A 13,104-nucleotide genomic window follows, 5' to 3' on the forward strand; every position below is an offset into this window, starting at 1 on the left:
TAGCTGATACCAGCGCTCTACAAATGACAGAACCAGATCTTGCATTATGACCACTAATTCAACGCCCATTTATTGAATACCTACTTTGTACCAAAAGCAATTAAGAAACCAGTCAAAAATCACTGATTCTAGTATTCCATTGAAGGGAGAGAAACAGTAAACAAACAGGTAGATAATCTGGTTTGACAGCTGGTGTGAAGTGCTAAGGATGAAAAATTTAAAGGCAAGGAAAGGAGATGAGGAGGAGTAAGCATAGGTAGCAGTGATAAATAGGGGTGATCAGACCAGGCCTCACTTGAACAAAGCCCTGAAAGTGGTAAAGGGGCGAGCCCTGAGGACATAGGGGAGAGGACAGCAAGTGCAAAGGCCCTGAGCAAATGATTTCATCTGAATTGCTGTGTGAGGCCTGGCTCACCTGCCACAATGGCATCTCTGTCTCATCTCTGCCTTTATTAGGTGCTATGGCTTTTCTCCCTTCAGGCCTTTGCTTGTGACAGGACTTTAACCTTGTGCAGCCTTCCCGCACAGCCCAAAGTGTATAGTGCCCTAGCCCAACACAGATCCTTCTCCCTCTTCCTTGTTAGTATTCATTGTTTCCAAATTCCTTTTGCACTTTTTTCCCTCCCCTTTTCCCTTCTTGATTGTATGATACAATAAGTACGTTGGGATCTAAGTATCTGTAAAGTATAACACCGTGTCCTGTACAGATTGTTCCATTTGTCTTCACGACCTTTACACCATAGCCCAAGGATCTTATATAGCCCACTCCTGTTACAAGGCAGAAAGGTCGGGGGGAGGGGAAGAGGCTTGCCAGGGGCAGTGAGTTCAGTTATGCTGTCCAATCACAGATCTCATCTCCCACCTCCCCAGTGGCTGCTTGCCAACTACTTTCCAGGACCACAGCGGAGGGCCAGTAAACTAGAAAGGGTTTAGATGTCCATTAGCAGTCAAGAACTGTTTAGTCATGCTTATGTTTATTCATGTTTATTCAGTCACTCTCTGAGCTCTGGGTGGTTTTGTCTGCTCACCCAGAGAATCCGTTTGTTCTGAATGCCTCATCCCAGTATAACTTTCTGGACCAGAATGCCCCTGTTGCTATTGGTTATAAACATCAAACTTTGGTGTAGCACCACTCTAAGTAATCAGGGTGCATTTTATAGGAATAGAATCTAGGATTCCCAAGGCTCTAAATCTCTAAACAATTCTTTCTGTAATTGACATATTGTCACACAACTGTGATTTCATGGCCATCCCATAAAGCTATATGATTGCCTTTTATAGTCATGTCAGAGTAGCAATGTGTTATGCTGTCTTCCTTAGAGAAAGCTGGTTTATATATTTCTGAGCCTATAACCCAGTCTTTTGAAGATCTCTGCTTGTGGTAAATCTTCATCTGTGTAGTATTTCATTGAGAGAATATACTACAGTTTATTTTTTTTATTTTTATTTTTTTTTTTTTTGAGACGGAGTCTCGCTCTGTCACCCAGGCTGGAGTGCAGTGGCCGGATCTCAGCTCACTGCAAGCTCCGCCTCCCGGGTTCACGCCATTCTCCAGCCTCAGCCTCCCGAGTAGCTGGGACTACAGGCGCCCGCCACCTCGCCCGGCTAGTTTTTTGTATTTTTTAGTAGAGACGGGGTTTCACTGTGTTAGCCAGGATGGTCTCGATCTCCTGACCTCATGATCCGCCCGTCTCGGCCTCCCAAAGTGCTGGGATTACAGGCTTGAGCCACCGCGCCCGGCCCTATACTACAGTTTATTTATCCATTCTGCTATAGATAGGCGTTAGGGTAGTTTTCATTTTAGGGTGATTGTGTATAGTGAATTCCAGAATACATCTTTTGATAAGCTTATATATACATTTCTATTGGGTATATATCAAAGAATGGAATTGCTAGATCATAGAGCATATATATATTCACCTTTGAAATAATAGATACTGCCAATGAGTTTTCTGTACTAGCTGCACTGATTTATACTCCCACCAGCATCGAATGAGAGTTTTAGTTGCTTTGTATCCTTGCCAGCACCTAGTATGTTCCCTTTTTTCAATTTAGTTCTTCTCATGGATGTGTAATGGTATTGCATTGTGGTTTTAAATTGCATTTTCCTGACTAATGATATTGAAAGTCTTGTCATATGTTTATTGGCAATTTGGCTATCCTTTTTTGTGATATGTCTATACAAGTCCTTTTTTGTGTTTCTATTAGGTTGTCTTTCCTTTTTAAAATGATTTTTTAAAAATCTTTTGTATATTATAGATATGAGTGTTTTGTCAGATGTGTAGCAAGTGTCTTAACATCACTTTATGGGTTGCCTTTTCACTCTTTAATAGTGTCTTTTGATGAACAGAAATTCTTATAAGGTAGTCCAATTTCTCAGTTTTTTTCTTTATGTGTCCTAGTTAAGAAATCTTTGCCTACTCCAGGATCACAAAGATGTTTTTGTCTGTTTCCTTTGGAAAGCTTTATTGTTTTACATTTCACATTTAAATATGATGTGATGGAATCAAGATATATATACATATATTTATATATATATATATTTTTTTTTCATATGAGTAGCCAAGTGACATAGCACCTTTAATTGAAAAGGCCATTATTTTCACCCCTTCACTTACTGTCACCTGTGTCAGGTGTGTAGGTCTATAGCTGGACTCTCTATTCTATGTGTGGTCTATTTCTGAACTCTGTTCATTTTTCTTTATGCCAAGTATACACTGTCCTTTAATTATTATATCTTTATAGTAAACTTGAAATCAGTTAGTGTAAGTTCTCTAACTGCATTCTTCTTTTTGAAGATTGTCTTTTCTATTTTAGGTCCTTTGCATTTCTCTATCAGTTTTAGACTCAGGTTTCTGCAAAAATCCTGCTGGGATTTGATTAGGATTATGCTGACTCTACCAATGGTACCAAATCCAGGGACAATTTTTGTCCTTGACAGGACATCTAGCAATGTCTGGAGACATTTTTGTTTGTTACACCTGGACTACTGCTACTGGCAGCAGATAGATGGATGGCCAAGATACAGAGGCCAAGGATGCTGCTAAATGCCCTGCAATGCACAAGACAGCCCTCCACCAACAAGTAATTATCCTACCCAAAATGTCAGTAGTTCTACTGTTGACAAACTCTGCACAAATGTAATCGCTGTTTCAGTTGTACTACAGACTTCTCTCTGCCATCTTACTTTTTGTTTTCAATTTGGCTCACTAGTTTTGTTTTTTTTTTTTTGCATTTTTGCCCTTTGATTAATCAAAAATAGTATCCCATTTTTTACTGCCCTGTAATCTTGTTAGGTAGGTATTCTTTTACAATTATTTTAGAGCTTACTCTACAGATTTCAACATGCATTTAACATCTTGACATGTTACGGTCTAATACAGATTATTTTATCACTTCATTATACTACTAGACTCTTAGACACTTAACTCCTTCCCCCCCCCTTTTTGAATTATTGTTGTCTTGCATTTTAGTTTTATATATGCACAAACTACAGAAGACATAATAGTTATTGTTTTGTACAGTTCATTTTTTATATATTTACCTATTTCATTTTCTTCATTCCCTCTTACAGTTCCATGCTTCTGTCTAGGTTTATTTTCTTACATTGTTTTTTCTTTTAGTGCTGCCTGATAGCAATGAATTCCCTCAGGTTTTGTTTGTCGTAAATATCTTAATTTCACCTTCTTTTTTTTTTTAGACGGGCTCACGCTGTCACCGAGGCTAGAGTACAGTGGCACAATTACAGCTTACTGCAGCCTCAACCTCCCAGGCTCAATCGATCCTTCCAACTGAGCCTCCCTAGCAGCTGGGACTATAAGTGCACACTACCACACCTAGCTAATTTTTGTATTTTTTGTAGAGATGGAGTTTCACCATGTTGCTCAGGTTGGTTTCAAACTCCTGGGCTCAAGTTATCCACCCACTGCAGCTTCTCAAAGTGCTGGGATTATAGGCCTGAGCCACCCAGGCCCAGCCTTACCTTATTGAAAGAGGTGGTTTTTATAGGTTTTAAAATTCACAGTTGGTTCCCTAGTCCATAGATTTAAAAAAAAAAAATCGAAGTTGGGAGTTATTTTCTTTCAGTACATTAAAGATAGTATTCTATTGACTCCTGGATTGTGTCGTTTCTTTTGAGAAGTCAGCTGTCATTTTTATTGCTTCACTGCTTTTTCAGGTTTTCCTCTTTTTGTTTTTCAGCAGTTTGACTATGGTATCTGTGTGTTCTTTTCTTTATATTGGCCAAATAATTGGGCTGCTGAGTTTTTTAAATCTGTGGGTTGATCTCTTTAATTTGTTTTGGACATTTTAGTATTGCTTCTGCTCTATGCTGTCTTCTGAGACTCATTTACGTCTTTTCTTCCACATGTCTTTTATGTTCTTATCTGTGTTTACCATTCATTTTTCTAATTGAGTTTGAATATTTTTTATTGACCTGTCTTCCAAATCATTAATCATGTCTCCTGCTGAGTCCAATTTACTGTTAATATCTTATATTGAATTCTTAATTATAGATACTGTAGTTCTCAGTTCTAAAGTATCCATTTGATTTTTTTAAATAGATTTCAGCCAATTCCGTGGTAAAATTATTTATCCTTTCATTTACTTTGGTCATCTTTTCCTCCATTTCTTGACTTTATTAATCTTGGTTATTTCAAAGTGCTTGACTACTAAACTTCAATAATTGGGCCATCCACAGGTCTGCTTCTAATGTCTGTTTTTTCTCCTGATTACCAGCTATGTGCATTTACCTCCACACATGCTTAAAAAACTTACTATATACCAAACATTACATAAAAGTATCATAGCGGCTGCATATATCTTCCATCAAGGTTTGCTCCTTTCTTTTGTTAACTAAATACTTCAGTCTAATCTGACATATTTCAGGGATTGAGTTGGGTCACTGTTGGGTTGCAATCCTGGTAAGCCTCAAACTTAGTTTGGTTCATCCTTATTAGAGTATGATCCTCCAGGGCTTTCAGTTGAAAGCCTAATAGGCTGTTTGTCTCCTTAGACATGAAAGCCTTTGGGAGGTTCACTTCTGCCCGTAAGATTTTCAACTTAGTTATTTAGCCTATCACTACTTCACATGATTTCAAAATTGACTAAATGTCTTGAGGAAGACCCCAACCAAGTAAGTATTTCAAGTCCGTCAAATCTCCAGTTTTGTTACCCTAGCTTTGAAGAATACCAAAATCTCTACTGGCTTGTCTCCAGCAGCAGCCTTCTTCCAGAAGTTGGGTATTTTGAGGTCCCTCGAGGCTGTAGTTTTGTCTCTCCAGCCCCAGGTGACCATTAAAAGCATTGTGGTTTCTCTTTCCCCAGTGATAACCACACCCTATTCCCGAGCCCACATCCAGGATCAACAAATGCACCAAAGGCTCACGCACGCATGCCCACACGCACACCCACCCACCCACACACAAGCTATTGATTGTTGATTCCCTCTGAACATTCTGTCTGTTAGTCCATCTAGTCCTTGTTGCTTCCACAAGTATTGGATGCTTTAAGAAATGATTTTTGTAATTTATTTGACTTTTTCTAGACATTGGCAGGAGTATTAGCCTGCCAAACCATACTAGAGCCTACTTGGAAGCGGAATCTGTACAGATGTTTTTGAGGGCTTGCCGTGTGCCAGATGCTCTTCCGGCTTCTAGGTATAGGATTGTCCCTGCCCTCTCAGAGCCTCTAGTCTAAAGTAGGTAGGACAGACATATACATAAATAATACAGCTTGCCAAATACTGTCATAGAAGTGTGTACAGGGGTAGGAAAAAGGAGACAAATGTAAACTAGCACCACCTGTTTAGAAAATTGCAAGTTTTATAAATTTTACATGATTGCAGGTTAGAGATCAAGTGATAGAACAGTGAGAAATGAGGTTGGCAAGACAGGCAGAAGCCTGATGGTGAAGACCCTGTATGCCATGGTAATGGTTAGGTATAGTTTCTACCTAGAAGTATCTGCCCTTCATGCAGGATGGAGAACAGTTTAAGAATTAAGCCTAGAGAATTGCGATCAGATTTTTCTTTTAGAAAGATTACTTAAGTGTCATTGTGAGATGTGAATTCAAAGAGGGCAAGAAACAAGCCAAAGGGCCAGAGAGGAAACTGTGAGAGTTGACCCAATATTAAACACCTCAGTTGTCATCAACAGATTTGAAAGGTGTTAAAGGGGTGGAATTGATGAAATGTAGGGAATGCTGGGATTAAGAAGGGGTGAAAGAAAACAGATTCTATGGTTTCTAGCTTGACTATGAATCACCAAGGGAATATGGCAGAAAGTGATGAGGTCAATGTTAGACATACTGTGTTTTCCCGTTTCATTAGCTCTACTACGGTTTTTGTTATGTAATCTGAGAATGTAGTTTAGGAACCACCACCCTGTTGAGGGGCAGACCCCAAGTTATCTTCTTGAAACTCCTACAGTGAAATAAGAGAGCCCTAGGCCATTGCCTTCACCCTGTATTTTATAAGACACCCTCTGATTTTGTCTGTTTTGTATACTGGGCTTCCATTTAAACATTGTATTTGAAGAAAATTCTCCGTACTAAAAGAAAAAACACTCCTCAGCAGTGTAAGTATCTTCTTCTGGTAGGATATGTGGCTGATACCCTCTCCTGCATGTTGTTCTTCCATCTTGACAGAAGAACATCTTCAGCGGCATTTGGGGGCCACATCCTTTATTTGCAGTAAGTAGGTGCTATTCCACTGTCTTCTAGCATCCATTGTTGCCAATGAGGAGTTCACAGCCATTTATTTTTCTTTTATATGTTATTTGTCCTTTCCTCCTCAAAGGAATATGTGATTTTTCTCTTCATATTTAGAGTGAAGGGATTTTACCAGAATGTGGTCAGGTGTGTATCCTTCAGGGTTTTAGGTCTCCAGATAAATCTTTTTGCAGCTAAGGGAAATGTTTCTCCTTTCAAATTACCCCTTACATGGTGGTTCTCCCAGATCTGTCCTCCAAGTCTCACGGTTTGCATCTCTGCATCCCTGCTTTGGGTAAGATAGGTCTGCTTGATCTTCTAGGCCACTAATTGGGTTTCTGCAATTAACTATCTTTTTAAAAATTTCATCAGTGGAGCTTTTTTGCATGTGGAAAATTATGCTTTTAATTCTAAGAAACGTCTTTGGTGTCATAATTGAACTTGGTCTTATTATTATTATTATTATTATTATTATTATTATTATTTAAATTCTCATCTGCCTCTTTTTCTGGTTCTGTTAATCTAAGATTCACCAGCTCAAGGAGTGCTGAAATGCTTTTTCTACCCGTGACTGCTGGATCCCGTTAAGCAGTTCTCTTCCTTCCTACTTCTTCATCCAACTACCAGTATCTCAGGCAGGGAGGTGGCAAAGCAGCCTCTGGTTCATCAGTGTATGAGCCAGTGCACCTGGGATGTCATTAGTCCCCAGCCAAGCTTTGTGGCTGCCATGCATGGCATTTTTCTAGCCTGAGATAGGGAAGAGTCAAGCTTCTTCCCTTCTCTAGCTTCTTGGGGCCACAGAGAGCATGAGATACAGCCCCACGAAGCCTCACAGAGATGAACAGTGCCCGTCCTCATAGGGTTCCAGGGAGCTCAGTAGGCTTAGACTCTCAGCGTATCAGAGTCCCCTCCCAGGGGAAGTTTGGCACCATCTATTTCTCTCTCTGGACTGAGCAGGCCTTGCTCATGCCTGCTGGGCACAACTTGCCTGCCAATCTATAGCCACCGAGTTCAGGAGCATTCATGGAACTGGGGGTAGAGAGAAGCAGCACAAGCACTTTCTTACCTCTTCAAAAGCCCCCAGCAAGTAGAGAAAAAAGAAAGACCACAAGACCACCAGACTAGATGATCTCTAAGCCTCCATCCAATGCCGACATTTTACAGTTATACACATTTATGGTCTCCAACTCAACTCAGTCTTCAGTACCCTTGGGCCACACTTTATGTCTTCCCAGCATGCTCTGCTTCTCCAAAGGGAATATTTGAGACTTTTATTTCTCTCCTCAAGCCCTCTGTTTATCCTCCTCCTTGTTCACTGTCAGCCCATGACTTTGAATTTCTCTTCACAAAAAAAAAGACAGACTCAAAAAGACAGACTCTCGGATATTGAGTTGCTCTTTGCTTTCCCGTAATCCTTTCTCCTTTGCCTGCTTGCCTGCCTGCTGTCCATCTTTCCATCCTGCTGGAATCTGTCTTCTCCTGTGTGTTCTGTGATAGTATGTGCTCCCAGTTTTCCCATCTCTCTGGGTAGCCCCTTTCGCTTTATGTTGCTGTCAGTCTCACCCAATTTTGATCCTTCTCCTGTATTACAGGCTCCTGGGGGATCTTTTCAGTGCATAGAGTTGACCATATCACCCCTTGCTTTAAACCTCTTAATGACAGGAACAGACAAAACATGTCTGTAGTGATAGAAGTCAGAAGAGTGGTTACCTCCAGGCAGGCGAAATAGGAATTGACTGCAAAAGGACCTGAGGGAGCCTTCTAGGTTGTTGGAATTATTCTGTATCTTACTTTGGGTAGTGGTTACATTGTTCTGTACCTACACAAAAATTCACTGAGCTGTACGTTAAGATAGTGCATTTTACTGTACGTATACCTCAGTTTTAAAAAGATGAAACCTGAAGGGTTTTTTTTTTTTTTTTTTTTTTTGAGACGGAGTCTCACTGTCTCCCAGGCTGGAGTGCAGTGGCGCGATCTCGGCTCACTGCAAGCTCCGCCTCCCGGGTTCACGCCATTCTCCTGCCTCAGCCTCCCGAGTAGCTGGGACTACAGGCACCCGCCACCATGTCTGGCTAATTTTTTTGTATTTTTAGTAGAGACGGAGTTTCACCATCGAGGAAGATCAAGGATGATCTCGATCTCCTGAACTCATGATCCGCCCACCTCGGCCTCCCAAAGTGCTGGGATTACAGGTGTGAGCCACCACGCCTGGCCAAAACCTGAAGGTTTAAATCCAAAATCCTGAAGGTTAAAATCCAGACTCCTGAAAATAGTCCACAGATTCCTATTCCTTCCTCCCTCAAGTCTTGCCTCGAACATAATTTTCTTGTGAGACCCATCCTGGCTTCCTCAGGATATGACTTCCACACTCAGGACTGGAAGCCTAGGCCTGTCCTAATCCTGAAGATACTTTATTGTAACTGTACATGTACTTCCCTCACTAGACAGGGGGCTCAGTTTGTTTGCAGCCCTGGTGCCCAGTGCAGTGGCTGGCACATAGACCCTTGGTAAATGTCTGTTGAATGAATGAATGCAAGTTCACTTCATACTTGCTTTGAACTTGACATTTTTACTGAACAGTTTCCTTCCTCCAGCCTGCAGGATGTTTCCTCAGTGAGGGGAAGGCTGCTGCACAATGGCAGTTTTTGATACTCCTGAGGAGGCCTTTGGTGTCTTACGTCCAGTCTGTGTTCAGCTCACAAAGACCCAGACAGTGGAGAATGTGGAGCATCTGCAGACTCGACTACAAGCTGTGAGTGACAGTGCCCTTCAGGAACTTCAGCAGTACATCCTCTTCCCTCTGCGGTTTACCCTGAAGACCCCAGGTCCCAAAAGAGAGCGTTTGATCCAGAGTGTGGTGGAATGCCTCACATTTGTCCTTTCTTCAACATGTGTGAAAGAACAAGAACTTCTCCAGGAACTCTTTTCAGAACTCTCTGCTTGTCTGTATTCACCTAGCTCCCAAAAGCCTGCGGCTGTGTCTGAGGAGTTGAAATTGGCTGTGATCCAGGGACTTAGCACATTAATGCACTCAGCTTATGGGGACATCATTCTGACTTTTTATGAGCCCTCCATTCTGCCACGTTTAGGATTTGCCATATCTTTGCTGTTAGGCCTTGCAGAACAGGAGAAATCAAAGCAAATTAAAATTGCTGCCTTAAAATGTTTACAGGTTCTACTCTTGCAGTGTGATTGTCAGGACCATCCAAGGTCATTGGATGAACTTGAACAAAAGCAGCTGGGGGATTTGTTTGCCTCTTTTTTACCTGGAATCTCAACTGCACTGACCAGGGTTATCACAGGAGACTTTAAACAAGGTCACAGCATTGTCGTATCTTCCCTAAAGATCTTTTACAAGACAGTGAGCTTCATTATGGCTGATGAACAGCTCAAAAGAATCTCAAAGGTCCAAGCAAAACCTGCAGTTGAGCACAGAGTAGCAGAGCTGATGGTTCACAGGGAAGCAGATTGGGTCAAAAACACTGGCGACAAGCTGACTATCCTTATTAAAAAGATAATTGAGTGTGTTTCTGTTCACCCACACTGGAAGGTGAGGCTGGAACTGGTAGAACTTGTGGAGGACCTTCTTTTGAAGTGTAGTCAATCATTGGTCGAATGTGCTGGTCCCCTTCTGAAGGCCTTAGTGGGACTAGTAAATGATGAGAGTTCTGAAGTCCAAGCCCAGTGCAATAAAGTTCTGAGACATTTTGCAGATCAAAGAGTAGTGGTGGGCAGCAAAGCCCTTGCTGACATCTTGTCGGAAAGCCTGCATTCCCTTGCCACATCTCTTCCTCGCCTAATGAACTCCCAAGATGACCAGGGCAAATTCTCTACACTTTCCTTGTTACTTGGTTATCTGAAACTCTTGGGTCCAAAAATAAACTTTGTTCTCAACTCTCTGGCCCATCTCCAGCGCCTTTCCAAAGCACTCATCCAAGTTCTAGAGCTAGACGTGGCTGACATCAAGATTGTTGAGGAACGGCGTTGGAACTCTGATGATCTGAATGCCTCTCCAAAGACCTCAGCCACACAGCCTTGGAACCACATCCAGAGGAGATATTTCCACTTCTTCACTGATGAGAGGATCTTCATGCTCTTGAGGCAGGTTTGTCAGCTACTTGGTTATTATGGGAATCTTTATTTGCTTGTGGATCACTTTATGGAACTTTACCGTCAATCCGTGGTTTACCGGAAGCAAGCTGCCATGATCCTTAATGAACTGGTTACAGGGGCTGCTGGGCTAGAGGTCGAGAATCTTCATGAAAAACATATTAAAACAAACCCAGAGGAACTGAGAGAGATTGTGACATCTATACTTGAAGAATACACAAGTCAAGAAAATTGGTATTTGGTTACCTATCTGGAAACTGAGGAAATGGGAGAGGAGCTGATGATGGAACACCCAGGCCTCCAGGCCATCACGTCTGGTGAACACACCTGCCAAGTTACATCTTTTCTAGCCTTCTCAAAACCAAGTCCCACTATTTGCTCCATGAACAGCAACATCTGGCAAATATGCATTCAGTTGGAAGGAATTGGCCAGTTTGCATATGCACTAGGAAAAAACTTCTGTTTGCTCTTGATGTCAGTCCTTTATCCAGTAATGGAGAAGGCTGGAGACCAAACCCTACTCATCAGTCAGGTGGCTACCAGCACCATGATGAATATTTGCCATGCTTGTGGCTACAACTCCCTGCAGCACCTGATCAACCAAAATTCAGACTATTTAGTGAATGGGATCTCTTTAAATCTGCGTCATCTGTCTCTGCACCCTCATACCCCAAAGGTCTTGGAAGTCATGCTGCGGAACTCAGATGCTAACCTGCTTCCTTTGGTGGCAGATGTGGTTCAAGATGTCTTGGCCACCCTGGACCAATTTTACGATAAGAGAGCTGCTTCCTTTGTCAGTGTTCTGCATGCTCTGATGGCAGCATTAGGTACATTGAGAGCCCTTTTTAATGCTGATGTGTGGGGGACAGGACTCAATCTCCTAGTTTGCTTAGCCTTGTTTTTTGCATTGTTTGCAGTGATGCTATGGGGGACATTTGAATCATTGTCTCTCCAGTCCCATAGGTTATGGTGGAGTTTCACTGTTTATCTTTTATACTTTCAGTAATCTCTACCATTTATTGAGCTCCTGCTCTATGCCAGGGATATAAACCCTGCAGACTAAATGCAAATATTATTTCTATTTTATAAATAAGAAAAACTAAGGGTCAGTGACATCCTACTTAGCCAGAGTCACACAATTAATAAATGATAAAATCAGGATTTATGACAGTTCTTTCCAGTATATCAAACTGCTTCTGATGATGCATAGCGTTAGCAGTATCTATGCTAATGAAGAAGAGATATAACATGAATTATTCAGTCCACATATAGTCTAGAACAGTACTGTCTAAGAGAAGTTTCTGTGATGGTAGAAATAATCTTTATCTGTTCTATCCAGTACAGTTACCACTCTACACATGTGGTTCGTGTACCTGAATTCTATATTTTACTTAATTTTAATAGCCACATGTAGCTAGCGACTACCACACTGGACAGAGCAGGTCTAGAAACTTCCTTTTAACCTTTTAATTGTGTGAGTTGGTTTGAGTTTCTCTTCTTCTCTTTGATCCTATTGGGTGCTTGCCAGAGATGTTAGCCACTATTAGAATGGCAAAATTGGCTGAGCACGGTGGCTCATGCTTGTAATTCCAGCACTTTGGGAGGCCAAGGCGGGCGGATCACAACGTCAGGAGATTGAGACTATCCTGGCTAACACAGTGAAACCCCATCTCTACTAAAAAATACAGAAAAAAATTAGTTGGACGTGGTGGCGGGCGCCTGTAGTCCCAGCTACTTGGGAGGCTGAGGCAGGAGAATGGCTTGAACCTGGGAGGTGGAGCTTGCAGTGAGCCGAGATTGCGCCACTGCACTCCAACCTGGGCAACAGAGCAAGACTCCATCTCAAAAAAAAAAAAAAGGGCAAAATTTTGGACTTCAATTATAAGAAAAGGAATCTTTCAACTGGATAGTCAGTCTTTCAATGAGAAAATAATAAGCTGTATAGCAGGGTCCCTTTTATTTAAAGAGCATATTTCCAGTATTTATCTCAGTATTGCTAATAGCCTCTGAGGCAGGTGGAATGGTCACTGGCCTCATTTTGTCAGTTGAAAAAGCCAAGACCTTGTAAGAAGCATTCTCATGGAAGGTGACTGGGGCAGGGACAGTGCCCTGCCGTGTAGCTAATGCCATTTCCAGTGTTTGTTTATTCATGCATGAGCATTTGCGTTCAGCGTAAATGTTCCTTTTTTCATTCATTCATTCATTCATTCAAGAGTGCCTGCCATATGTTAGACACTGTGCTAGGTAATGAAGATAGAGCAGAGAACAAGACGAATAAACTCATGG

At 41.6% G+C, this 13,104-nt stretch overlaps 1 protein-coding gene across 1 annotated transcript in view; it reads left to right on the forward strand.

The window, feature by feature from the left end:
- Positions 1-13,104, forward strand: part of LOC105496320 (TELO2 interacting protein 1) — a 50,714-nt gene that overhangs the window by 10,719 nt on the left and 26,891 nt on the right. Inside the window, exon 2 of the mRNA XM_011766653.3 lies at positions 9,303-11,645. Coding sequence (XP_011764955.1) covers positions 9,344-11,645 — 2,302 coding nt within the window. The 5' untranslated portion in view covers positions 9,303-9,343. The remainder of the gene's footprint in view (positions 1-9,302; positions 11,646-13,104) is intronic.

This window comes from Macaca nemestrina, chromosome 15, assembly GCF_043159975.1.
Source record: "Macaca nemestrina isolate mMacNem1 chromosome 15, mMacNem.hap1, whole genome shotgun sequence".
Lineage (NCBI taxonomy): Eukaryota > Metazoa > Chordata > Mammalia > Primates > Cercopithecidae > Macaca > Macaca nemestrina.